The 24148-nt window shown below is 50.7% G+C and overlaps 1 protein-coding gene and 1 long non-coding RNA gene across 35 annotated transcripts in view; one reads left to right on the forward strand and one right to left on the reverse strand.

Moving 5' to 3' along the window:
• CAMKK2 (calcium/calmodulin dependent protein kinase kinase 2) overlaps positions 1–18390 on the reverse strand; it is a 47288-nt gene extending 28898 nt beyond the window's left edge. For 8 of the 34 annotated variants that reach the window (XM_070629033.1, XM_070629027.1, XM_070629026.1 and 5 more), the window contains exons 1-2: positions 18252–18390; positions 3214–3722 (exon numbers count right to left, since the gene is read on the reverse strand). In XM_070629033.1, coding sequence (XP_070485134.1) covers positions 3214–3660 — 447 coding nt within the window. In that variant the 5' untranslated portion in view covers positions 3661–3722; positions 18252–18390. Of the gene's footprint in view, positions 1–3213; positions 3723–4604; positions 4791–8096; positions 8257–13799; positions 14030–14258; positions 14291–14552; positions 14872–18251 lie in introns of those variants that run through there. The other 26 variants (XM_070629028.1, XM_070629018.1, XM_070629004.1 and 23 more) reach the window with 18 other exon arrangements.
• Positions 2635–6849, forward strand: LOC139084746 (uncharacterized). Its single transcript, XR_011542430.1, has 3 exons — positions 2635–2723; positions 4923–5053; positions 5361–6849. It is a non-coding gene; the product is annotated as an uncharacterized lncRNA (long non-coding RNA).
• Positions 18391–24148: the final 5758 nt, after the last annotated feature.

Raw genomic sequence — 24148 nt, forward strand, 5'->3', positions numbered from 1 at the left:
ATTAAGAAAATGAAAGGCAAACTACAGACTGAAAAAAACTATTTGTAACACATATATCAGAGAAAAGACTGGTATCCAGAATATATAAAGAACTCTTACAACAAATTAAGAAGACAACCCAATTAAAAAATAGGCAAAAGATTTGAAAAGACATTTCTCCAAAGAAGATATACAAATGATCAATAAGCACATGAAAAGAAGCTCAACATCATTAATCGAGGGGAAATGTAAATTAAAACCACACCCATTAATTGGTAAAACCAAGAAGACTGACCAAACCAAGTGTTGTCAGAATGTAGGGCAGATAAAACATTCATACACTGCTGGGAGGAATTTAAAATGGTGCAGCCTCTTTAGAAAAGAGTTTGGCAGTTTCTTACCATACGACCCAGCCACTCTACTCCTAGGTATTTACCCAAGAGAAATGAAAACACGTGTCCAGCAAAGACTTGTATACAAAAGCTCATAATAGCTTTATTTGTAACAGTCAAAAGCTAGAAACAAATCAACATGTAAATGGATAAACAAACCGTGGCACACCCATACAATGGAATACTATCTAGCAGTAAAAAGGAATGAATTACTAGCAGATGCAACAACATGAATAAAGGTCAAAATCATTGTGCTGTGAAAGGAGCTGAGCTAAAAAAGTGTGCACACTAAATGATTCCGCTTATACAAAATTCTAAAACTTGCAAATTAATCTATTAAAAAGCAGGTCAGTGGGTACTTGGGAAAGGGAAAGCGGGGAGAGGGCTGCATCATTGCATGTGCTGGAAATGCCCGCGACCTTGACTGGGGTGATGGTTTTGCAGATATACATACATCAAAGCTGACCATATTATCGTACATTTGAAATGAATTATACCTCAATATAGTTAGGGGGAGAATATCACAAGAAGTAAAACTGGGAAAAGAAACACGAGAGAAAACTTCAAGTGTGACAGATAAGCCCAAAACTTCCCTTAACTGCCTCTCCCAATTCTAACCCTCTCCCCAGACCTTGCTGTCAGCTTGGCGTATACACACCCAGGCCCTTTTCTGTGCAGATGCACACACACGCACCCGGGGAAAATACAGGGCACTGTTTGGGGATGGGGTTTGGAGAGACATAAATGGTGTCACACTACATCATTTCTCAACTTCCTTTTCTCACTCAACAGTGTCCCTGGAGACAGCTCCGTGTCAGAACGTACACACAGAGCAGGTCCGCGTGTCTCTGCTGTCCGTGTGTCTCCACGGCACGCAGAGCCCGCCCCTCACTGGTGGACATTTTAGGTTGTTTCAAATGTTTCTCTCCAGTGTCGCTTTTATCCCCCTGAGTCCTGGAGGGAAATGACAGGCAGAAGGGGACACTGTGGAGCTGTCCTGGGGGCTCTCACTGCCTTCTAATCCAACCCCTACACACTGCTAAATTCAGCTTTCAAGGGTCCACTCTGACCATGTCAGCCCCAGCTCCCTGCGGCTTCCAGGGGCAAATCCTGACTCCAAGCCTGGCCTTCGAGGCCCTCTAAAGCTCTGACCTTCGCAGAGCACCTAGTTGCCCATCAAATACCAGTCTCCCCTTCCTTCCTTTTAACGGAACTCTGGGGGCAATGTTCTGGGCTAGAAGACTGCATTTCACAGCCTCTCTTACAGCTTGGGGTGGCCACGTGACTGAGTTCTGGCTAGTGGGAGGTAGGTAGAAGTTGTTGGGTAGAGCTTCCAAGAAAGAAGACTGACTTAGGAGCCAGACACATTTTGCGCTTCTTCCCTGCTCCTTCTTTCTGCCTGGAATGGAGCTGTGAAGACTAGAGCCACAGCAGCCATCTTGAGACCATGAGGCTAACCAGTCTCAAATGCCTAGCTCCAGATTTATTTTACATGATAAATAAGCCCTATTGTGTTAAAGCCACTGTTGTCAGGGGGGCGGGGAGGGGCTCCTTTGTTTCTCTATTGATATTGATTGATATAAACCCAATCTCTCCCTCTAGCCCTGTTGCCACAGTAGCTCCCATTATGGGCCCCATACTCTAGCTAACTGAATCCCTGACTGCCCTTTCCCCCGTATCATGCCTTCTACCTCTGGGCCTTTGTTCATGCTGTGTACTCCCCCTGCAGTGAATTCTCTGTGTACCCATCTCCAATTATGAAAATTCTACCTAGCCCTGAAAATTCTACCTAGCCCTGAAAATTCAGCGAAACATCAGTCTCCTAAGAAAGCCATTCCTGATTTCCAGGCTGCTCCCAATTCAATTCGTTCATTCTTTCAACAAATATTTTCAAGCTCCTACTATGCACCAGGCACCCTGCTAGGAGCTGGGGATGGTGGTGGAATAGACTATTCCCACAGAGCTTCCATCCCAGCTGGGGGAGACAGGCAGCACACAACTTACACACACACATAATCAGATGGTGGTGAGCACTGGGAAGAAAAGTCAACAGGGTAACAGGCCAGAGAGGGGCTGGGGACCCAGGGCTGCTTAGAGGGTGGTCCCAGAGGCCTTTCAGAGGAGACGACATCTGAGTTGAGACCTGGGCATCAGATGGAGGTGGCCTTGCAAAGATGGGGGAGGTTCCAGGGAGACTGGACAGCAAGAGTCAAGGCTAAGGGAGGGAGGGAGCTCGGATATCTGAGAAGCCTACGGAAGTGGGTGTGGACTCAGCCCTGAGAGTCACAGGAAGGCGGGAAAAGAAGCAGGTCACGCGGGGTCACTCGGGGCCCTGGGAACCCTGGCGGGGAGGTGAGTTCTAACCTCCCTCCCTCCCTTAAGGTTACGGTGCGGATGGGATGAGAACGCACACAGCGCCCTGAGTGCAGTGTCCGGTGCGCACCCAGCCAGGGGGCCAGCTCTCAGGCCGGGGGCCTCTCGCTGACCGGCCATCCCCGTTCCAGAGCCGCCGGCACCTGCGTCTCCCCGCTGGGGGCTCACTCTGGCTCCGCAGCCGCCCCGCCCACCCGGGCCTCCCAGTGACTGCGGGAGGAGGGGTGAAGGGCCGTGCTCCCTCGGCCCCGGGTGGGATAACTCTGGGGCTCAGGCTCTCCGCTGTCTCACGGGGTCCCGGAGATGAAGCCCAGCTGCCCACGGTGGGAACCCGCACCATCGCACGCCCTTTGCCGACTTCTTCCCAGACTTCCTGGGGTCACCTCCCAGATCAACTGGGTGCACTGCAATCCTTCCGGGCCGACCCCACGCGGAGACGCGCGGGCCCCGGGGGCGCCGGCTCACGCACCTGCATGCCGGTGATGGAGACGTGGTGGGACTCCACCGTGGGCCGCCGGGGCAGCCGCGGGGACGACTGCGGGGAGCCGACGGGTGACGGGGGCAGGCCCGGGTGCACGCAGCGGCCGTTCGCGTCCAGCTGGGACCGCTCCTGCAGGGAGAGCTTGCGACCGGAGAAGTGGGGCCGGGACTGGGACCCGGAGGCATCGAGGGGGACCTCTCGGCCATCAGCCTCCAGTGGCCGGTCCCGGGCCAAGCCACGGTCCACAGCACAGCCCGGCTCACACTCGGTGACCACGATGAAGGACTCCATGCCCAGGCGGATGCTCAGGGACGAGAGGCCCCGCAGGGCTTCACAGGGCTTCTGGCCTTCGCTGCTGCTGCCGCCCCCGCCCCCCAGCTCATCCTGGGGGGCGGCCCGGTCGCTGCTCAGCTGGCTAGAGACGCATGATGACATGGTGCGGTGCGGGCCTCACCCCTCGCGGACACACCGGGGCAGTCCCATCCGGCAGCGGACACCTGCAGAGAGAGGGGGGGTCAGCCGCCCCAGCCTGCGGGCAGGGCCAGCGAAGGGGCCTCTCCTGCTGCCCTCGGGCTGAGTCCTCAAAACAATCTTGCCAAATATGGGATCTGCTCTCAGTCGTACAGAAGAGCATCCTCTACGTTTCCTTATTTTAAAAGCCCCTCCTCACACTCTTAACTAGAGTCCAAACTCAATTCCTGTAGGAACCAAGTAGGAGAAAACCCCAAAACAGGGGCCAGTCCCGTGGCTAAGTTTGTGGGCTCTGCTTCTGCCGCCTAGGGTTTCACGGGTTTGGATCCTGGGTTCGGATCCTGGGTGCGGACATGGCACGGCTCATCAGGCTGTGCTGAGGTGGTGTCCCACAGGCCACAAGTGGAAGGACCCACAACTAAAATATACAACTACGTACTGGGGGGATTTGGAGAGAAAAAGCAATTAAAAAATTTTTTTAAACAAAACACCCCAAACAGAGCCCTACGCTGGCTAAGCCACAGCAGCTGCTCAGCTCAAGCCAACTGCTGCTCAGCAGGGATCCCGGCCTGCTATTGCCTGGCTTTCCCTTTTTTTTTTTTTTTTCCAAGAGAAGCCCTAAATCCAAGATGTTAGGTGAGATGGCTTCATTTTTTTTTTAAATTAGCAATTATTTCAAATATTTTTAAGTGCTGGGCAGGCCAAATGAAATAGTTCCACATGGCAACCTCTGGCCTACATTGCTTCACAATGGCAATGACCCAGACAGCACTTTACAAAACATCTTCCACACGTCGACATAATCTCACAAGCACCCTAGGTTATCGGTTGGCTATTATACTCCCCCTTTTGTAAATGGCGAAACCAAGGCTTGAAAGAAAGAAAGGAATTTGTCCAAGGACTCCTACAGCAAAGCCCGCGCACAGCAGTCCGGTCTCCTGGCCTGGCCTCAGGCCAATGGTTCTCAACCGAGGAGGGGGGTCGGGTCGGGGTCACACAGAGAAAGGACAGGCAGGCGCCCGAGAGCGTGAGTGAGGGCAGTCTGCGCTGTCTGAGGAGCCGGGCTCGACATATCTATTATCGAAAGTTTTCCTAGTTCAGCCCCCAGCTGGTGTCGCCAGACATGAGGCAAACATGAGGTCAAAAAGGCTGACGTCAAACAGCTTGGTGGTTCCTCAAAAAATTAAACAGATGATCACCATATGACCCAGCAATTCTCTTCCTAGGTATACACCCAAACAGCACTATTCACGAAAGCCAAAAGGGGAAACAACCTCCACGTCTACCACGGGAATGGAGGAGCAAAATGTGGTCCATCCACACAATGGAATATGATTCAGCCATAAAAAGGAATGAGGTACTGACACCTGCTACAATCTGGATGAACCTCAAAACTACATGCTAAGTGAAGGAAGCCAGAGCCAGAAGGTCACATATGTGTGATTTTATTTATATGCAGTTTCTAGAATAGGCAAATCTATAGAGGCAGAAAGTAGCTTAGTTGTTGCCTAAGACTGGGGAGGTGTTGGGGGCATGGGGGAGTGACCGCTAATGGGTATAGAGTTCCCCTTTGGGGTGATGAAAATGTTGTGGAACTAGATGAAAGTGGTGGTTGCACAACACTGGAAATGTACCAAATGACACTGAATTTTTTTTTTTTTAAGGAAGATTAGCCCTGAGCTAACATCTTCTGCCAATCCTCCTCTTTTTGTTGAGGAAGACTGGCCCTGAGCTGACATCCCATGCCCATCTTCCTCTACTTTATACGTGGGACGCCTATCACAGCATGGCCTGCCAAGTGGTGCCATGTCCGCACCCAGGATCCGAACCGGCGAACCCCAGGCTGCCGAAGCGGAACGTGGGAACTTAACCAGTGCGCCACTGGGCCACCCCACGAATTGTACATTTTTAAATCGTTAATTTTATGTTATGTGAATTTAAAAGAAAAAATAACTGACTCAGTCCCTTAGACTGTCAATTCCTTCCGTCTCTGGGACAGAATATTAACCTTTGGTTCATGTGTTTGACAAATTCTACTGGACAAATGTCACAGGTGCCGCTGGAATTCAGGGAGTACATCTGAGGATGTGGATGGTGGCGGCTCCATGCTGATCACCCACATCACGAAGGTGCCAGGAAAGCCGTGAGTGCCGAGTAGAGAGATTTTATGAATGAATAAAGTTATATCTCTCAATGACACTGGGTGGCAGTGAGGGAGAAGAGAGGCGGGTACAGATGGGAGCAGAAAGCCTGTGCTCCCCAGGGAACCTGGCTGAGGGACAGACAAATTCCACTTGCCCTTTTGGGACAGTCCTGCAAGAAGTATTTATGGCACAGCTTCTACGTCAGGCAATTCGCACAGTGACGTAGGCTGATGGGGTCCTTGCTCTTGTGGAGCAGAGAGAGACCAATGGGAAAGGCACTAAGGAAATAAGCACAGTGTCCCAGCCTGGACACGGGCACCGTTTATGAACACAGAGTTCACTGTAAAGGGATGACAAAGAACCTAGTCATGTGACGAGATGCCCAGCCTCGAGTATAGTAAGAAAAGTGCAAATTCAAACTACAATGAAATGGTTTGGCAGGTCCTCAGAAACGTAAACGTAGAATTTAAGTTTGACCCAGCAATTGCTCTCTCAGGTATTTATCCGAAAGAACTGACAGCAGTGATTCAAACAGATACTCAGACACCCATGTCCACAGCAGCCTATTCACAAGAGCCAAAAACTGGAAACAACCACGTGTCCATCAACAGATGAAGGGATAAACAGAATGTGGTCTAGCCATACGATAGGATGTTATTCACCTCTGACACATGCTACAACACGGATGAGCCTTGAAAACACGCTAAGCGAAACAAGCTAGATATTAAAGGACAAATGTATGATTCCACTTATTCATAGAGACGGAAGGTTAAAGTAGAAGTTAGCAGGGGCTGGGGGAGAGGGGAGTCGCTGTTTAAGGGGTACAGAGTTTCTGTTTGGGGTGATGAAGAGTTCTGGAAATAGATAGTGGTGACGGCTACACAACATTGTGAATTTAGTTAATGCCACTGAATTGTACACCTAAAAATGGTTACAATGGCCAATTTTATGTTATATATATTTTACCAAAATTAAGAAAATAATAATAATAAAACTACCATGAAACTTTTTTTCAACTATCAGATTGGCAAAGACAAAAATATATAATAATAGCACTATTTTGGTGAGGCCATGGGGAGTACGAATGGTACCATCCTTATGTAGGGAAATTCACAAATATCTAACAAAATTCCAAATGCACATACTTTTGACTTAGCAGTTCCACGCCTGAGTGTTTATTCTACAAACAATTTTATACGTAAAAAATGATGTATGTACAAGATCATTTTGGTAGTGTGGTCTGAAATGATCATCCAAGGGGACTGAGTAAATAAAATGAGGTACACGTATCCCAGGAGAAAACCATGCCTCTATTTGAAAAGAGATGACTCTACACATACTAATGTGAATTACCTCCAAGACACATTGTTACATGGAAAATAATTTAAGCATTAGTGTGCTGCCCATGGGCGGGGGGGGGGGGGGGGGGGGGGGGGGGGGCGGGAGCCAAACATGTATACATAGTTGCACATGGATAGCATATTTCTGGAAAGGTACTCAAGAAAATGGTAACAATGGCCTCATGACAAAACAACTGGAAGTGGGAGGACAGGGTGGGAGGAACCTACTTTTACTGTATTTACTTTTATTTTTGTACCATGTGCAAACAGTAACCATTCAGAAATGAATTTTTTCTTTTCTTTTCTTTTCTTTTTTCTTTTGGTGAGGAAGATTAGCCCTGAGCTAACATCTGTGCCAATCTTCCTATATTTTTATCTATTTTCTTTGCGGCATGGCTGGTGAGTGGAGTAGGGCCACGCCTGGGATCTGAACCCGCAATCCCGGGCCACTGAAGAGGAATGCATGGAACTTTAACCACTCAGCCACTGGGCTAGGCCCCAGAGATGAATTTTTAAAAGAAAGAAAATAACTGTAACCATGATAGAAGTCAGAGGCGGTCCCATCTCCTAATCCTCTATCCCCCCTTACTGCGTCTGAGAAAGAAATCCTAAACTGTGTTCCTGTCTTGCCCTCCCCGTCAGTGAAAGAATACACGACCCAAGTTCAGCGTTCTCTGTGACTTTGCATAGCCTTTTTATGATCCTCATCTCCCAGGAGGGGATAGGCAGGGCCCCTGAAGGATGACTGCTTGGGCCCTCAGTGGACAAGTGACTCAGCCTCTCTCAGCCTCGGTTTTCTCATCTACAAAATGGACACTCACCAGGTAGCCATGAGGATTGAATGAGCTAAGCACTCAATATCATGTCTGGCTCATGGTTAAGTGCTCAGAAAGCTATTCTTTCAACAAATACCTACTGAATGCCGGCTACCTGCCGGGTTGTATTCCAGAATGTTCCTCTTCTTGTGTGTGTTCCACCAGCCCCGGTGGTGTGGGCCTGCCTTCCCCAGGGCCAGGGAGCGGCTCCAGCGGCCCGTCCTCCCTCCCAGAGCCACCTCTGACAGGGCTACAGAGTTCCTGAAAAGAAAAGTAGTCTGGCAGCATCCGAGAAAGTTAATGGAGAATTTTCTTTGTTGCCAACAGAAAAACAATTGCTTATCGATCCCCACTCCAGGCCAAGGACATCAAGCCATCCGCCCCCAGCAAAGCTGTTTTTAATCAGTCTCCTTGACAAGCTGGCATCTGGCCTGGGCCTTGGCCCTTGAGGTCTGGAGGAGGGCGGAGAGGAGAAATGCGCCAGCTGGGACCGAGGGGGCCTCTGTGCTGGAGGGGCAGGTGTGTCCAGGTCTCAAGAAAGACAGCCCCCTGGGACACAGACCTCAGCGCCTCAAAGCTACCTGGATGCCCCAGGTCTGCAGCGAGGCCTGGCAGGCAAGGTCTCAGCCATTCAGCCTGATGGAAGATCTTCCACCATTGACCCCTACAGAGTCTGAGCCAGCATTCTGAACAGTTTTGGGGTCACAGACCCTATGAGGTCACAGGCCCTTTAAGGGTCTGATGAAAGTTACCAACATTCATCCCAGGAATAAAAAAAATCACACAGAGGGACAATGGTTTGCATAACAGCAATAGCTAGCATCCAACTGAGCATGTACCATGCACCAAGCATGGCTAACTGCTCTGCCCTGGTCATTTGAGACTCACAGGCCCTCCGAGAGGGAGGGACAGCTAAGCATTTGATTTCAGGGGGCCCCAGAGTAAGAAGACCTTTCTGCAGAGCTGCGTGGGTTTGACAAAATGTCAAGAGCCTTTTCCTCTGAGCCTCCTGCCTCCACCCGGGGTCCCTCCCCTGCCCCGAGGCCTCCCCCACACCCTGGCCAGCAGCCCGGGCTCCCCCCCATCCCCTCTCGCAGGGTGGCTCAGCTGACCCACCAGACCCTTCCTGGAGCAGATGGACCGGCTGGGGCCAGGATGAAGGGAAGCGCTCCTTCCTCTGCCAGGAAGCCAAGTGGCACAGGCCTCTAGGAAACGCGTTCCCATTTCCTGGGGGCAGGTTCCAGCCGGCGCCTGCTCACCAAATGCAGAGCCACCGCGGGAGCTGCAGCATGCCAGGGACATGCCCACACCGAGACACACCCTGCAAAGGGTCCCCTGAGGTCCCAGGCACCATGAGACAACAAAGGGGCCAAAATCGCCCAAAATAGCTGTGAGGATCCTGCCAGGGACAGGGACAATGTCCTCCCTGAGATGATAGGCTTAGCCAGCCGCCTCCTCTCTCATGTGGGGAAACTGAGGCCCAGGGAGGTCCTAAAGGAAATTCACTCACCCATTTGTTCTTCAACAAGTAATTGCTGAGGACCTACTATGTGCGGGATAAACAGATGTGATTTCTTAAAAATAGGCACACAAGTGACTCTATAAGCACAACGAGGTCACTACGATGGGCCCTGATCCAATGTGACTGGTATCCTTATAAAAAGGGGAAACTTGGACCCAGAGACAGAGCCGCACACAGGGAGAACGCCAAGAGAACACGAAGGCAGAGATCCAGGTACCGCACCTATGGGCCAAGGAACGCCAAAGATGGCCAGCAAGCCACCAACGCCGGGAGACAGGCAGGGCACAGGTTCTCCCTCAGGGCCCTCAGAAGGAACCAGCCCTGCCCGCACCTCGCTCGGGGACTCCTGGCCTCCAGAACTGTCAGAGAATACACTTCCGTGGTTGAAGTCGCCCGTTTTGTGGGATGTCATCACGCCAGTCCTGGCAAAGGAACACAGCTCCCCACCCAACCAGAGAGGCTGCTGCCTCGGAGGCCAGGGATTCGGAGGAGCCCCCAAGGCCTGAGTGGGAGACCCGGGAGGCTCAGCTGTACCAGCCGACGCAGCACTGAGGCTGGACGCCAGTTGGAATATTCCAGACTCGGGGCCGTGGCCCAGCCAAGCAGTCTTATCAGATTGAGTGACATCAACTCTTAGGACTGTCTCTCCTTGAACCAGTTTGGAGTCACTGAAACTGACTGTCTCCTCAGAGACAAAGGCTCTCCCTTTAGAGTGCACAGACCCACCCCATCACAGGCCCTCAAGCAAAAAGGTGGCAAATGGTGACTCTTGGGTGACATCCGGCCACTGATGTATTTTGCTTGGCCTACATTGTGTTTAAAACCATTTGAATGACATGCCAACATTTTAGAGCTGGGAGATTTCAGATAAAAATAAAAATTTCCAGAGTGTCTTGAAGAACTGGACACTCTGATGGCACTGGGCCTGTGTTCTCTCCTGGCAGCAACTTGGGCAGCTCTGAACATGAGATACACTCGCCAGCATGCCACAGTCCTCACCATTCCCCACTGCCTCCCCAATGCCAAGGGCAGGCTGAGTGCGGCATTACATGCCCTCCCTTTTCCACATCCCAGGACCTACTATACCCCTACGGGCCCTCCTTTGAGACTCATCAAATGTTAGTGCTAAAAAGGGCACACATCAGTGGTCACCTGCTCCAACCATTTTATTTCACCAATATGGAAACAAAGGCTCGGGGCCGGCCTGGTGGCGCAGCAGTTAAGTTCACATGTTCTGCTTCTCGGTGGCCTGGGGTTCACCGGGGTTTGGATCCCAGGTACAGACATGGTACCACTTGGCAAAAGCCATGTTGTGGTAGGCGTCCCACATATTAAAAAAAGTAGAGGAAGATGGGCATGGATGTTAGCTCAGGGCCAGTCTTCCTCAGCAAAAAGAGGGGGATTGGCAGTAGTTAGCTCAGGGCTAATCTTCCTGTGTTAGGGGGACAGTGTGAAGGCACGGTGCCTTATGGTGCTCAGAAAAGAAATGCAGAGGATTCAGGCACAGTGATATCAACTTGACCAAACTTGTGAAAGCTATGCCTTTGCCTTTCTTGTTTACTGCTGAACTCCAGGACCTAGAACTTTCTGGAACACTGCTGGCCCTCAATAAATATTGGATAGAGGTCACTTTATTTCACTATTCCCAAGGCTGCTCAGAAGGTCAGATGCTTTCTTTAGCTTACCTAGAATCTATGTTCCTTCAGTTTGAGAACAGCAGCCCAATTTATGTCTGGGAACCTAACCTTCTGTGCGAAAGGTGACTCCACGGAGATGTCCACACCACCAGCTTCAGGGGTTACCATATGAATCAAGCCTGGTCAACTGGACATCAATTGCTCTGGTCAATTGACTCATTCAAGAGTAGATGTGTGACCCAAGTCAGTCTACCAAGTCCTATTCTAGGATTTTGCGGAAGTATTGAGAAGAATGTCTCTTTCTGTGAAATGCACAGCAATGAGTATCTACTTCTACAGTTACCAGGGGCTGGGGAGAATACTGCCTTAAAATGAAGTTGACAGAGAGAGAGAAGAGAGACAACAGATGGAGAAGAACTGAGGCTGGAGACATTGTTTGGGTACCTGGATGCAGCCACGCCTGAAGCCCACATACCCCAGGAATTTTTAACTACATGACCTAATAAATTCCCATTTTTGCTTAACTTAGTTTGCGACTGCTTTTCTGTCACTTACACCCAAGGGTCCTGACTGACAGAATCACAGAGCTGAGTAACAGAAAAACTTCTTCCCTAAGCTCTCTACACCGTAAGGCTCCCAACCAGGCAAAATTATTAGGCAGCTGCAAGTCCTCTGGCAACCTGCACAGCCTTCACCTTGACAGTCAGGCAGAGACCAGAACTTCCAAAGTCCTTTTGTTTTTTTAAAGAAAAAAATCAAGCAAGGGCAGGGCTGAGGAATAGGACAGAGTAAAGGGAAGAAACTGACCAGCACTTTCGACACAAGGATTGCCTCATAGTTGCAGCAGCCAGAGTAGCCGCAGACGCAGGAATGGCTGCCGGCTCGCCATCCTCAGTGCTCACCAAGTGCCAGGCACTATCCCAAGCACTGTGCGTGTATTGCCTCATTCTATCATCCTAATAACCTTATGAGTTAGGCACCATCATCACGCTTATTTCACCGTGAGGAAACTGAGGCACAGGGAGTGCGAGGGACTCGTGCACAATCACACAGTTTGGGAGGGCACAGGTGTGAAATCACAGGCTCCAAAGAGGTGGAACACGTGATCAGGGGCACCCCCCCTTCTCCTTAGCATGTGACCTTGGGGATAACAATGCTGCCTACCACACAGGCCCCTGCACGCAGCGAGTGCTCCCCAAATGGAAGCTGTTGCCAAGAAAGCACTTCAGCACCTGTCAAGTTCATGCTCCTTGACTGGCTTTAATTTCCATGAAAACAAAATTTTTTCATCTCTAATCTGACCACACTAACTTAACTCTTTTCATCTTCCTCTCTAACCCCCGTCCACGTGCAACACTTTTTATAAAATTAAAAACAGCATGCATATAATTTTGCACGCTGCCTCACTTGTGTCGTAAGAGCTCGTGCATGCTCTCACATGGCTTCCATAAGCCATGCACCAGGGCTGCAGAGGGAGTCGCTCGGACCCAGGGAGGTGAGAGGACCTCTCGGAGGCAGTCCAGCAAGTTCGAGGCAAGGCCAGGGCGAGAAGCAGGCGTCCTGACCCCTGCAGCCCAATAGTGTCCCCTGCCGCCCTGGATGCTTACGGAGCAAGAAACTCCACATCTTTAGGGTCTCGAGTCCGTCAGTAGTGAAGGATGGCAGAGAGAGCAGCCAGGTATCAAAGGCCAGGTGTGCACTGGTGGCCCTGACTTGAAGAGCAAGGAAGTGTGAAGGTGTGGGTGTGGGTGTGGGGGGTTATCTAGAAAAGGGAGGTCGGAACCATCTTGCTTCCTTCCTCTTCTCCCACTGAATCCCCCCCCCAGTCTTTCACTGAACCGAAGGAAGAGGTAGAGAAACAACTGGAATTTTCAATTTATAATGAAAAGAAAAAGACTTTGACTTCGACATTCTGCAGCTTGGCACGTCAGAGATAGAGGGGGCTGGCTCGGCCTCCACAGGCATCCGGGCCTTGCCCACCCACAGCCCTTCTCCCTCCTTCTTCCCTGCCACTTGGAGGAGATGCTAACTCTCGCTCCCTCCCTCCCCAGCCTCCAGCACAAAGCACCCCCAGCCAGGGGCAAGGAGGGGCTGGGAGCCGGCTCTGCGGGTCCAACCCTGTGCCCCACTCCTGGACCCAGAGGGCGAGAGAACCGTTGAAATGAATCTAAATAAAATCTCTTTGCCCCAGAGGCCTTGAAGGCAAAATCCGAATAAAAACCTAAAAAGACCCATAAGGGAGGCGTCCTTTCCTCCACACCCTGCCCCTACCCCAACCACTGGTTCCCCATTTAAACTTCTCCAGCAGAGGCTTCTCTTGGGCACCACCCACAAGTCCTCTTCCCCACTCACTCACTTCCTGTCTCATGCCCAAGCCATGTGGGCAGCGGGGCAAGACTTTGGCCTGGGGAGAGGGGCATTTTCTTGGGGGACCATCGTCTCTCCTCGCCAGGTTAGAATTAGCATTTTTATCTCTGCAACTGCCATCTCTCAACTATTTACAGAAGGCAACAGGATAAAAAGAGACAACACAAAAATAGTTGCTCAGCAGCTTTCAGGATGGGATGGGGGTGGGGGCGCAACACAGACACTTCCAGTTTTCTTTCTCTCCTTTTCAAAAGGAAAAAATGGCTAGAATTGTTTACCTCTTCCAAAGCGCACCCCGACAGTTCACAAACCACTTGCTGGGAGCTTCTTGGGGACAGGGATCAAGTCCCAGCGTTCCTCAGTTCCCAGGGCAGGGCTTGTCACCAGCCCCCCCGAGAAGTATGGGTTCAGTGAAAGATCATGACGGTTCCAGGGCCATCGCTAAGTACAACGCAGCGCCCTGCTCTGCCCTGTTTCCGTCACCTCCTGGGCCTCCTTCCAGCCTTCCAAAAAAACCAGCCAGTCAAACAACATAAAACAAAACAGAACTTTGGCTTTTCTCTATGCTTAAAATGTTTCATAATTGGAGAAAAAAATTTGGTGGCAACACTACAAACATGACTGAAACGGAAAACACTGGCGGCTAAAATAATCCCGTCCCCATTTTGGTCAGTGACATCCCCCGCCGGGGAAGGCCAGGGCCAGAGGGCTTCCCTACGAGGTCAAGGGGCACCCACCTCCTTTTCAATAGGCTCTGTTTCTTGGTTTTCTTGAGGAAGCGATCCAATCAGAGAAGAAAGAAAAAAGAATCATTCAAAATCTTATTTTTCAGAGAGCAAAACCATTTGGAAATTATTTCTGCGCCACAACATCCTGGAGAACGTGGGTTCTACCGCATGAGAAAATGGGCTTCCCGGCCAGCATAAGGAGGCCAAGGGAAACACAGGGTGCAGGACCCGAAGGTATGTCAGGACCCCAGGGGACCTGAGCGCCGGTTTTCCCTTCCGTAAAATGGAGCCACCTCAGCTCACCTAGCGGGTGGTCCCCAAGGTCCGTCTTCTGTATGACGGTGCCCAGCACACAGCTCACCTCCTAGTCAACGCTCTGAAAAGACCACGTTTTCCCTTCCTCTCTGAGCTCCACCATCCCCTGGTCAATCAGAAGGGGCTGAGGGTCTGGTCGTTTCTGGGTCCCCCTCCTGGCTCCATTTTCCCGCTGCTCCATGTCCGGTCCATGTGGGCATTTCTGGCAAAGCTATCGGGACAGACGGAGCTGACTCCACGCCCAGGCACGGAGTTAGGGCACCATCTGTCTGGTGAGGCTCTCTCTACTTTGTGGATTTACTTACCTGGAAAAAGTCTCACAAAATACGTAAAATAAAATCACACGGGGACCTACATTTAACAAATCGTCATCACTGAAAAGAATGGAACTGAATGAAATCCAGACTGTCTCTGAAAATCACACATGATACCTGTGACTCGACCCGGGAGGCAGTGGGCTTAGAAAGGGAGCTAGGGTTCTTGTGGAGGGGCAGGTGGCGGTGAAATTAAGGGAGTCCTGAAAACCTTGCTCCGGGAAGCTGGTCCCCAGTTGATTTCACAGAACCATCCTTCCATCACCCTCTCTGCAAACAGAGTGACAAATAATGTCTTATGCCCAGAGGGTTATTAATTGGGGGCTGCCAAGGCAGAGGAATGGACACACTGGCCTTAAGAAGCCCTTATGAAGGAAACAACCCAAATGTCCATCAACGGATGAATGGATAAACAAAACATGGTGTATCCACACAAGGGAATACTATTCAGCCACAGAAAGGAAGCGCTGATACATTCTACAACTCTGACGAACCCTGAACATATCAGGCTCAATGAAAGAAGCCAGACACAACAGGTCACATATTATTAGCAGGTCAGTAAGGTAACAAGCACAGCCTGAAAGAAGAAAAGTCCATTCCAAAAGGGAAGCGCAGATGCCTCAACTTCGAGGAAAGAAGGCACAGAAGCTGGGTGACAGCAGCTGCGGCACCACCGAGCCAGGCCACCCCGCACCCCACATCCGGGTTCTTCAACCCGGTCCAAAGAGGAGGAGCCACTGGAAAAGCAAAGCATCTGGAGAAAATAGCAATGAAGGCCCTCTGACCCAAAGGAAAATCTGAAATAGCATTTGCCCCAAATCTCCAGGATCAGGAAAAGAAATGGGAACCATGTGCTTCCCGCAGCCACCAGAAGAAGGAACACTGGGGAGAAGGTCACAGGTGACGCCGAACAGTTACTTAGCCTCTCTGAGCCCTTACATCAAACGGGTTCATGGAGAGGTAAGGGCGACGCTGTGGTCCATGTTAAAATCTGAGCCAAAGTGCCTGTCCCACGCAGCCCACCCCTTCCTCCGGAGGGAGGTGCCCCCCACCCACCAGCTCATCTTGGATCCAGACTGAGGTTCTCAAGGAGGGAACTCTGGGTTCCTGCAGAAAGTTCCCTCTGCCAGGTCATCCCGTCCTATCTCCCTTCCTCCTACTCCCATCCAATCTCCACGTTTTAGCCCATCCTTCAAGGCTCAGCACAAATGACACCTCCTTCAGGGAGCCTCCTGGATTCATACCACCCAGAAGGGACTTCTCCAGAACCCCCACTGACCTCTGCCTCCTTCATCCCACAGCACTCATCCCTCCTGGTATTTCTCAGCAGAGGCACTCCTGGCATTTAGGACAGGGCAATTCTTCATGCCTACTGTGGATGTCTGCTTGAGGATCTGGCCTGCTTGCAGGATATTTGGCATCCTGGCTCCTGCCCACCAAAAGCCAGGGGTGCTCAGCATCATTGTGACAACCAAAAGTTGCCTCCAGACTTTTCCAAATGCTCACCAGGAAGGCGAGACAGCCCCTGATGAGGGCCACTGCATAGTGATGAGTGAATACATTTGGCTACCAGCCTCCTAACAACCTGGGAGGAAAGATAAGCCCAAGCTGATCAGCATCACCACGATGCCTGCGGAGATCTGTGTCTTCATAGGCTACTCTAGTAAACAAATCTGGGCCCCTCAAGAAGCTGAGGGCAGCCTGCAAGGGCCCCTACTCTAAAACAGGTGGTAAAGCGCAAAGGTTCTAGAGCCTGACATGCCTGGGTCGGCTGAGTGACCCTGGCAAGTTACTTAACCTCTCTGAGCCCTTTTATAAAATGGGGCTAATTCCTAGCAACACTGCAGGATTGTTTCAAGCCTCAATCTCCTCATCTCTACAATAGGGACAAAAATCTGCCTCATAGGATTTTGGTAGGCACTAAATGAGATAACGCATGCAACACATAGCACAGTATCTGGCACACAGCAAGAACTCAACAAATATGAGTTATTAACATTATCAGCATTATTATCCAAGTTACGGCTCATCGAATGATGGCTGTCACTTCTTACTACAAAAATATCTTGCGCGTTCTCGCTGTGAATGGCTGCTTCTCTACAGGAAGGGGTATGAGCAGCAATATGGAAGGGGGTTCCAGACTCACTAGGAAGCTGTATTTGCATAGCATGCACACTGTTTACTCTCAAACTGCACATTTTTGTGGGGTGGCTTGGGAGAAGGGGTCTAACTCCCCCAAAGCCGTCCCCCTGCTGCTGCCCCTGCCTCCCCCCAGGAGCAAGGGAGCCTATGGGGACCTAGATCCATCCTCTTCTCTCTCCCCTGGGGGCAGGGCCAGGGGCGGGGGAGTGGTGAATGACAGCGCAGCTCTAGGGCGCAAGAAGTTTCTATCTCTAGGATTGTGGGCACTTCCAGACCGAGGAAGGTAAAAGTTGCCTCTCAGGAGGTGGACACTGCATGTCCCACCCCGAAGCCAGCGCGCCCCTCTCCTGCTGACCGGCACTAAGATCCCCGCCCCCAGCACCCTCCGTCTGCCCCCACCTTCTGGGGGAGACAGGAGGGGCGGAGGTGCAACCTCTTCAGCGCCAAGTGAGAGCAGCAGGGCGGCTGGCAGAGCTGTGAAAACACCCGGCTTCCCAAACTGGGCAGTGCAGGGGGTGGGGGAAGCCAGGAAAAGCTCGAGGCTGGAGCGAGTGGAACCCCAGGCATGCAGAGCGGGGCTGGGCCCAGCACCCCGCGTCCCCAAGAGTCAGGCGCAGGGTGCCAGGGAAGGCACCGCTGCGTTCACAGCGTGCTGCGGCCCCGAGGTGAATTTAGGTCAAAAGGACCAAGCCCGTGAGGTTCCGGCTGCCAGAAGCGGGGCGGGGGCAAAGTCCCCCCGCCCCACAACTGCTGTTCTGGGGTCCTGCCGCCTGGTGTCCAACCCATAGGGCCTGGGTTAGCCCCCAAGACAGGCGGGGTGCGGGGGTGGACAGCTCAAAGTCCCGTGGCCCTCACCCCTGTGCGCTCCAGTTTCCCCACCTGTCAAACGTGGGGGTGGGCCTAGGCCGCCTCCAACATCCTTCACTGCCCCCGCCCCCGGCGACAACGGTTCCAAACTCCGGGACCGCCCCTGCCACCCCGGGCCGGGCGCGGCCCAGCCAAGAAGGCCACCCCCAGGCCCGAGCACGCGGGGAAGGGGCGCCGGGGGGCCGCGTCTCCCCACGTGGCGGGGCGTGCTGGCGGCGCACGTGGGGTCCCCGGGGTGGGGGAGCCCGGAGCCGGCCTCGGGGCTTTGTCTGCATCCCGGCAGGGGTCCCCGCCCGAGAGCGCGAGGCCGCCGGGAGCCGCGGAGGCTGCAGTCCCCGCCCGCCGCCCGGCTCCCGCCGCTCACCTGGGCTCCGCGCCGCCGCCGCGTCCCGCGCTCGGCGCCCCCGGCTCGGCTCGGCCCGGCTCGGCGGCGGCGCGCTCTCTCCGCGGCCCCGGCGGGCGCGGCGGGCGGGGCGGGAGGAGCCGCCGGGCCCGGCTCGGGCGCGCCGCCGCCGCGGGCTGCGCGGGGATTGGCCGCGGCCGCTGGAACCCCGGGCGCGTCCCCGCCGGCTCGGGCGCGCGCCGGGAGCGAGGGGAGGGGAGCCGCCGGAGACGAAAGTAACGGGGGGCGGAGGCAGGGGAGGGCGGGGAGGGGGGGCGAGGCGGCGGGGAGGGGAAGTGCGGCCCGGCGCGGGGGGGCCAGGAGGTGGCCGACCCGCGGGGAGGGGGGCCTGCCGGGCGCACGAGCCCCGGAGGCCGCGCTGCAACTTCGCTGGCGCCGCGACGCGCACCTGGCCCGTTCGTTGCGCGGCGGCCGCGGCGCCCTCGGGCCGGCCGGACGCGCCGGCAGCGCTCGCTTTGTTTTAGCCAAAGGCGGGGACTGCAGGGCGGCGGCTGAAAGTTCCCCAAGCCTGCGGGACACCGGGGTCCCGCCCCGCTCCCCGACTCCCGCCCTGGGGCTGCAACCCCTGCCCGGCGGTGGACGTGACCTGGATTTCGGGTCACCACCGGTTTGGAGAAACCCCTTCCGCACACCCCTCCCCAGTGACCATTGCTCGGGGCCCGCCCTAAAGGCTGGGGGCCGGTGTTCCTCTCCCACCCCGACTCCACCAGGATATACCAAACTACACGAATCCCAGTGAAGTTCTGGCTTTTCCCGAAGACTGCTTACATGCTTTTTGTGAGATAACATCATATTCTTCCCGAACATTCTACTCCTTTTGGCGCCCTGCTTTGCTGGAGCCTTAAGTGTGTGTTTAGTCTCCCAACTGGGCAAGAGCACTGCGAGGGAGGGGGCGGGGGAGAAGACCTCAAGGGCTGCCGGACGCGGTCCTTGGGTGGTCTCGAAACCCAGTCCTGAACCGAAAGTCATCCAGGAGATGTCTCGCCGACCTTGCCAAGCAGCCAAAAGGGAATCAAGAGTTGAGAGAGTCAAGGGCCATATTAATGAAAGGTTCACAGCTCTCCTCGCCTCTCTGATGTTATTCAACATGCACGCATTTGTTGGTAACAGCAAGGACCTGGGAACGAGCGTCCTAAATGTTCATTAGAGGAATGGATAAATGAGATGTGTCGTTTGGTGGAATACCATGCAACAGTTCAAAGGAATACGTTAGATCTGTGTGTACAGACATGAAGAGATTCCCAAAAAGGAAATGCTGAAGAGTAAGTTGCGGAAGACAATATGATGCACAACTTGTGTGTACTGTTTTTAAATCCCACACAGTCTATATTGTTCACGGACACGTGTTTACATATGTGTTTTAAAAGTCAAAGGGGAAGGGTGCAAATTAAATTCATGACAGTCTGTCCCAAAAAAGGAAGTAGGGACAGAGAACAGAGAGGGAGGAGCATAAGCAATGTTGTCAAGTTTTATGCCTTTTACTTATAAATGGATTTGAAGCAAATGGCGAAATGTTAACAGTCAATTCTGAATGGTGGATGCGTAGTTCTGTATTTTTCTATTTTCTCCCCAAAAATACATAGTGGGGCTGATGGGGAGCATTTTGGACATTTATGACTCTAGGATAGGGGTCAGCAAACTTTTTCTGTAAAGGGCCAGATAGTAAATATTTTAGGCTTTGCAGGCCGTACCGTGTATGTTGCAACCACTCAACTCTGCCGTTCTAGCAGCATAGACCAAAGTAAATGAATGGACATAGCTGTGTTCCAATAAAACTTTATTTACAGATGCTGAAAGTTGAATTTCATGTAACTTTCACATGCTACAAAATAGGAATTTTGATTTGTCTTCAACCATTTAAAAATGAATAACTGATTCTTAGCTGGCAGGCCATATAAAAACAGGTGGCATGCCAGATTTGGCCCATGGGGCAATAGTTTGGCAACCCCTGCTTTACTAAGGAAACCAAAACAGATATTAGTTGATGTCTTTTCCTGTTACTTGTTAAAATATACAATTCTATATGTTTACATCATGTTACTAAATTGCCTGTTTTATTAGAACGCTGTAGCTAACACAGGCAGAAACTTAGATATACAGATGGCTGTGTAAAGTTAGAAACCAATTGTGTAAGAAAGGTTAGAAGGAGCCCATTGAAACCCTAGCCTGAGATTCTCTTCTTTCTGGAAGAATTTCCTGAAATGCTATGACCCAGACCCTCCTTGACGTCTCTCCTCTCTGATCTCTTATAGCAAAGACTGCAGCTTATTTGATGCTCAGCCACCATGTCTTCCTAATCTTTACTTTTTTCACTCATGTGCTTTGATTTGCCAATAGAGCTGTAAATTCCTGGAGTATAGGTAGGTACCACATCTGAAACATTTGTATACTGTCAGCATTGGGGCTGAAAGCAGTGACTCTGGAGTCAGGGAGACCTAGTTCAAATCCCACCTTTGCTTGTTACCAGCCCTGTGGCTTTGGACAAGTGACTTGATCTCTCCTGGTTTGGTTTCATCAGCTGTCAAATGTCGTCAGTAATGGCACTCGAGCTCACAGGCTGCGCTTGAGGTTTAAATACAATAATGTGTATAAAGATAATGGCTTGGTACCTGGCACATAAACGTTCAATGGAGCTAACTATGAATATACTTAGCACAGAGCTAAAAACCCCATCAATTATGTGCTTGTCTTATTAAGGGGAATTAGAACAAAGCAGAGAACATCACAATTGTCTTTCCTTGTCATTCAGCCCCTCTTATGATAGGAATTATCCCACTTTAGGAAACCATTTTCGTCTTAGAGATAGGAAACTAAGAATTGGCTTTGTTTTTTGAGTTTTCTCCTCCAAGAACACCAGAAAACCCTATTCTAGGCAAACAGATCTTGTTGTCTTGACAACACAGATTGCCAAGAAAATAAGTAAACAAAGCATCTGAATCTTATTTTTAAAGGAAACTTGAACAGTACAAGGGAAGGGCTGAAAGGTAAGACTTTGAAATTATCCCGCCCACTAGGATGGCGCCACAAGCTCCTGCCAGCGCTTCGTCTTTGAACTGTTCTGTGTTCTACTCATGTTGTTCACTGGAATGTTCCACCTCCCAAAACTTGAGCATCCGGATAGAGACAGCAGGATTGATCACACTGATTATTTTATTTGTTGAATTCTTTCCCATTCAACAAAACAGTAGAAAAATGCTGGCCAAAAAAAAAAAAAGACCCTGAGAAGTTTCCCTTCAACCAACGAGATTAATATGTTTGTGAGTCCCCAAAATAACTAACAACATAAAAGAAGGCAGCTGGGGTGTAGATAAAGTTCTTCATTTGTCTTAGATGTACTACAAGAAAGAAAAAAGTCAGTGTAACCACCAAAACGCGTCAGGACAAAATTCATACGCTCTGAACCAGTAGAAAGATTCGGGGTAACAGAGGAACACAACGTGGTCTGGTGATGCGAGAGCCTGTAGGTGAGGAGCCGGTCACACCCAGAACTGAACCCTGACGTTGGTCCTTACTAGTGAGGGGGCTCCATCAGGCTGGATCTCTGGGGCTTTGTTTCCTCACCTATAAAATGGTATTTGGCTTCCAGGCATTAGAGATGGTATGTGTGAAAGGACCTAGCACAGTGGCTGGCCTATATTGGGCACTAGATAAATGACGACTCATATTATCAATTATGCATTCAACAAACTGAAGAAGAATATTCACAACGACAGTACAGTACTTTTCAAAACTGAGAACAGGCTGCTTTAGGGTAATGCACCAACTAGGCTGGATTCCCAGCTCTGCAACCTACTAGCTGTGTGACCTTGGGTGAATGGCTTAACCTCCTTATGCCTCAGTTTCTCTTCTGTTAAATGGGATTAATGCTATTGCCTAACTCTTAGAATTGTTATGAAGCTTAAATGTGTTAATATACATAAATAACTTACCACAGGGCACTCTGTGTTAGCTGTTTGTCCCCTTGCCCCACAGTTGGAAACACCCACACCAAATCCACTAGGTACAGAGTTCCCACCACGCCAAGCCACTGGCTCAGGTCACTACACTGTTTTTCTCTTCCCCTTTGAGGATAGATCCTAAGGTCTCTGGGATAGGCCTGAATGCGCACTGGCTATTTCGCTTCAATTCCTTCCTCACCAAACCCTTTCTCCATTTAACCATTCATGAATACTTACACCCCTGAATTAAACCACCCGTAACTACACCAGCCTGACTCTTCCTCCCCCCACCAAATGCTCCACCAGGAAAAAACCCAATTAGCTGTGACCCAGACATTTCTGAGTTTTGGGGTCACTCTGATGTTTCCAACTTTCCATTTGACCCACTATTCCTTCCTGGAGGAGATGGGCCCCAGCCAACAAATCTAAGTCACAGATGGCAGGGGGGCCACAGACTATATTAGCTTGGGATTCAGTCCTCCCAAGGTGAATGTGCAGGCTGAGAGCAGGGTCAGGCAGGCTGGCTCCACAGGCATGCAAACTGCAGTCGCACAGAGCTGTATGCTCATAAGGGCCTCGTACCTGGTCTAATGCTCTGCTTAACATAGGCCTCATGGTTTTAATTTGTACTGGGCCCCACAATTTATGTAGCCAGTCCTGGTCAGGTTTAATGTCTGGTTTTTATGTTGATACCTGTGGGATCAGCTGCGCAAGCTTGCCCCATCTCTTGGACCTTAATAAGGCAGAATGATTAAGATCACTTCTTCGATTGGAAGGATCTTAGTTTAAACACATTGATCAAAACTGACATCAGATGAAAGAATATATTTGGAAGAATAAAAAGAAACTGATAATAGTGGTTACTTTCTGGGAGGAGGAATTACTTTTTACTATACAGCCTTTAAGAATATTTAATTTGGGGGCTGGCCCGGTGCAGTGGTTAAGTTCGTACATTCCACTTCAGCGGCCCAGCGTTCACTGGTTCAGATCACGGGTGTGGACCTATGTACTGCTTGTCAAGCCATGTTGTGGCAGGTGTCCCACATATAAAGTGGAGGAAGCTGGGCATGGATGTTAGCTCAGGGCGAGTCTTCCTCAGCAAAAAGAGGTGGATTGGCGGCAGATGTTAGTTCAGGGCTAATCTTCCTCAAAAGAAAAAAAAAGAATATTTAATTTTTACCCTCTACTTATATAACCTTTCAAATAAATTTAAGGAAAGATTTTTAAATATCAACATACCAATTAGCATCTCTATCTCTACACTGAGTCTCTTGTTTCCAGAGCAGCTGTCTTTGGCCAGCAAACCCATCCTAATGAGTGGGAGTTGTTTTACACTGTTTCAAAGAGCTCTGGAGATAAATTATTTCCCATCAGAGGGTTTAAATTTAACGGAAAAAGAGCCAATGATAGAAGCTGCAAAATTTGGTTGGTTCCTTGTTGCTCTTTTAGACTCGAAACATAGGGATTTTTCTGTGAATACTCAAGGGTAAGATAAATTCATGAAGACAAAGCAATAACTGGCTTCTGTTTGACTGCAGGGGTGAGATGTCATTAAACATACACTGTCTACTTGAGTGACGGCATCCATACCCTTGAGCTCCGGACTCTTTCTTAATTTATAATCACCTTATTCATGATGAATCCTTAGACTTAAGTTATCATCATCCCTCATTTATATAGTTAAATATAGAAAATATACACCCACGCAAGAGATATAAGAAAGCCAACATCCAGAAAGTGATTGAAATATGCTTCTTGTCATTGGTCCAAAAACGATAAAAAGATCTTTTCCTTCTTAATCTCCAGTCAGGAACCAACATGTACTTGCAAGCACGCACAGCCCCACCACAAACACCAGTTCAGTCCAACAAAGCAGGGGAGCTCCAGAAGGAAAATCCAAGCCTCAGAAAAACCGGTGCT

This window comes from Equus przewalskii, chromosome 7 (assembly GCF_037783145.1).
Source record: "Equus przewalskii isolate Varuska chromosome 7, EquPr2, whole genome shotgun sequence".
Lineage (NCBI taxonomy): Eukaryota > Metazoa > Chordata > Mammalia > Perissodactyla > Equidae > Equus > Equus przewalskii.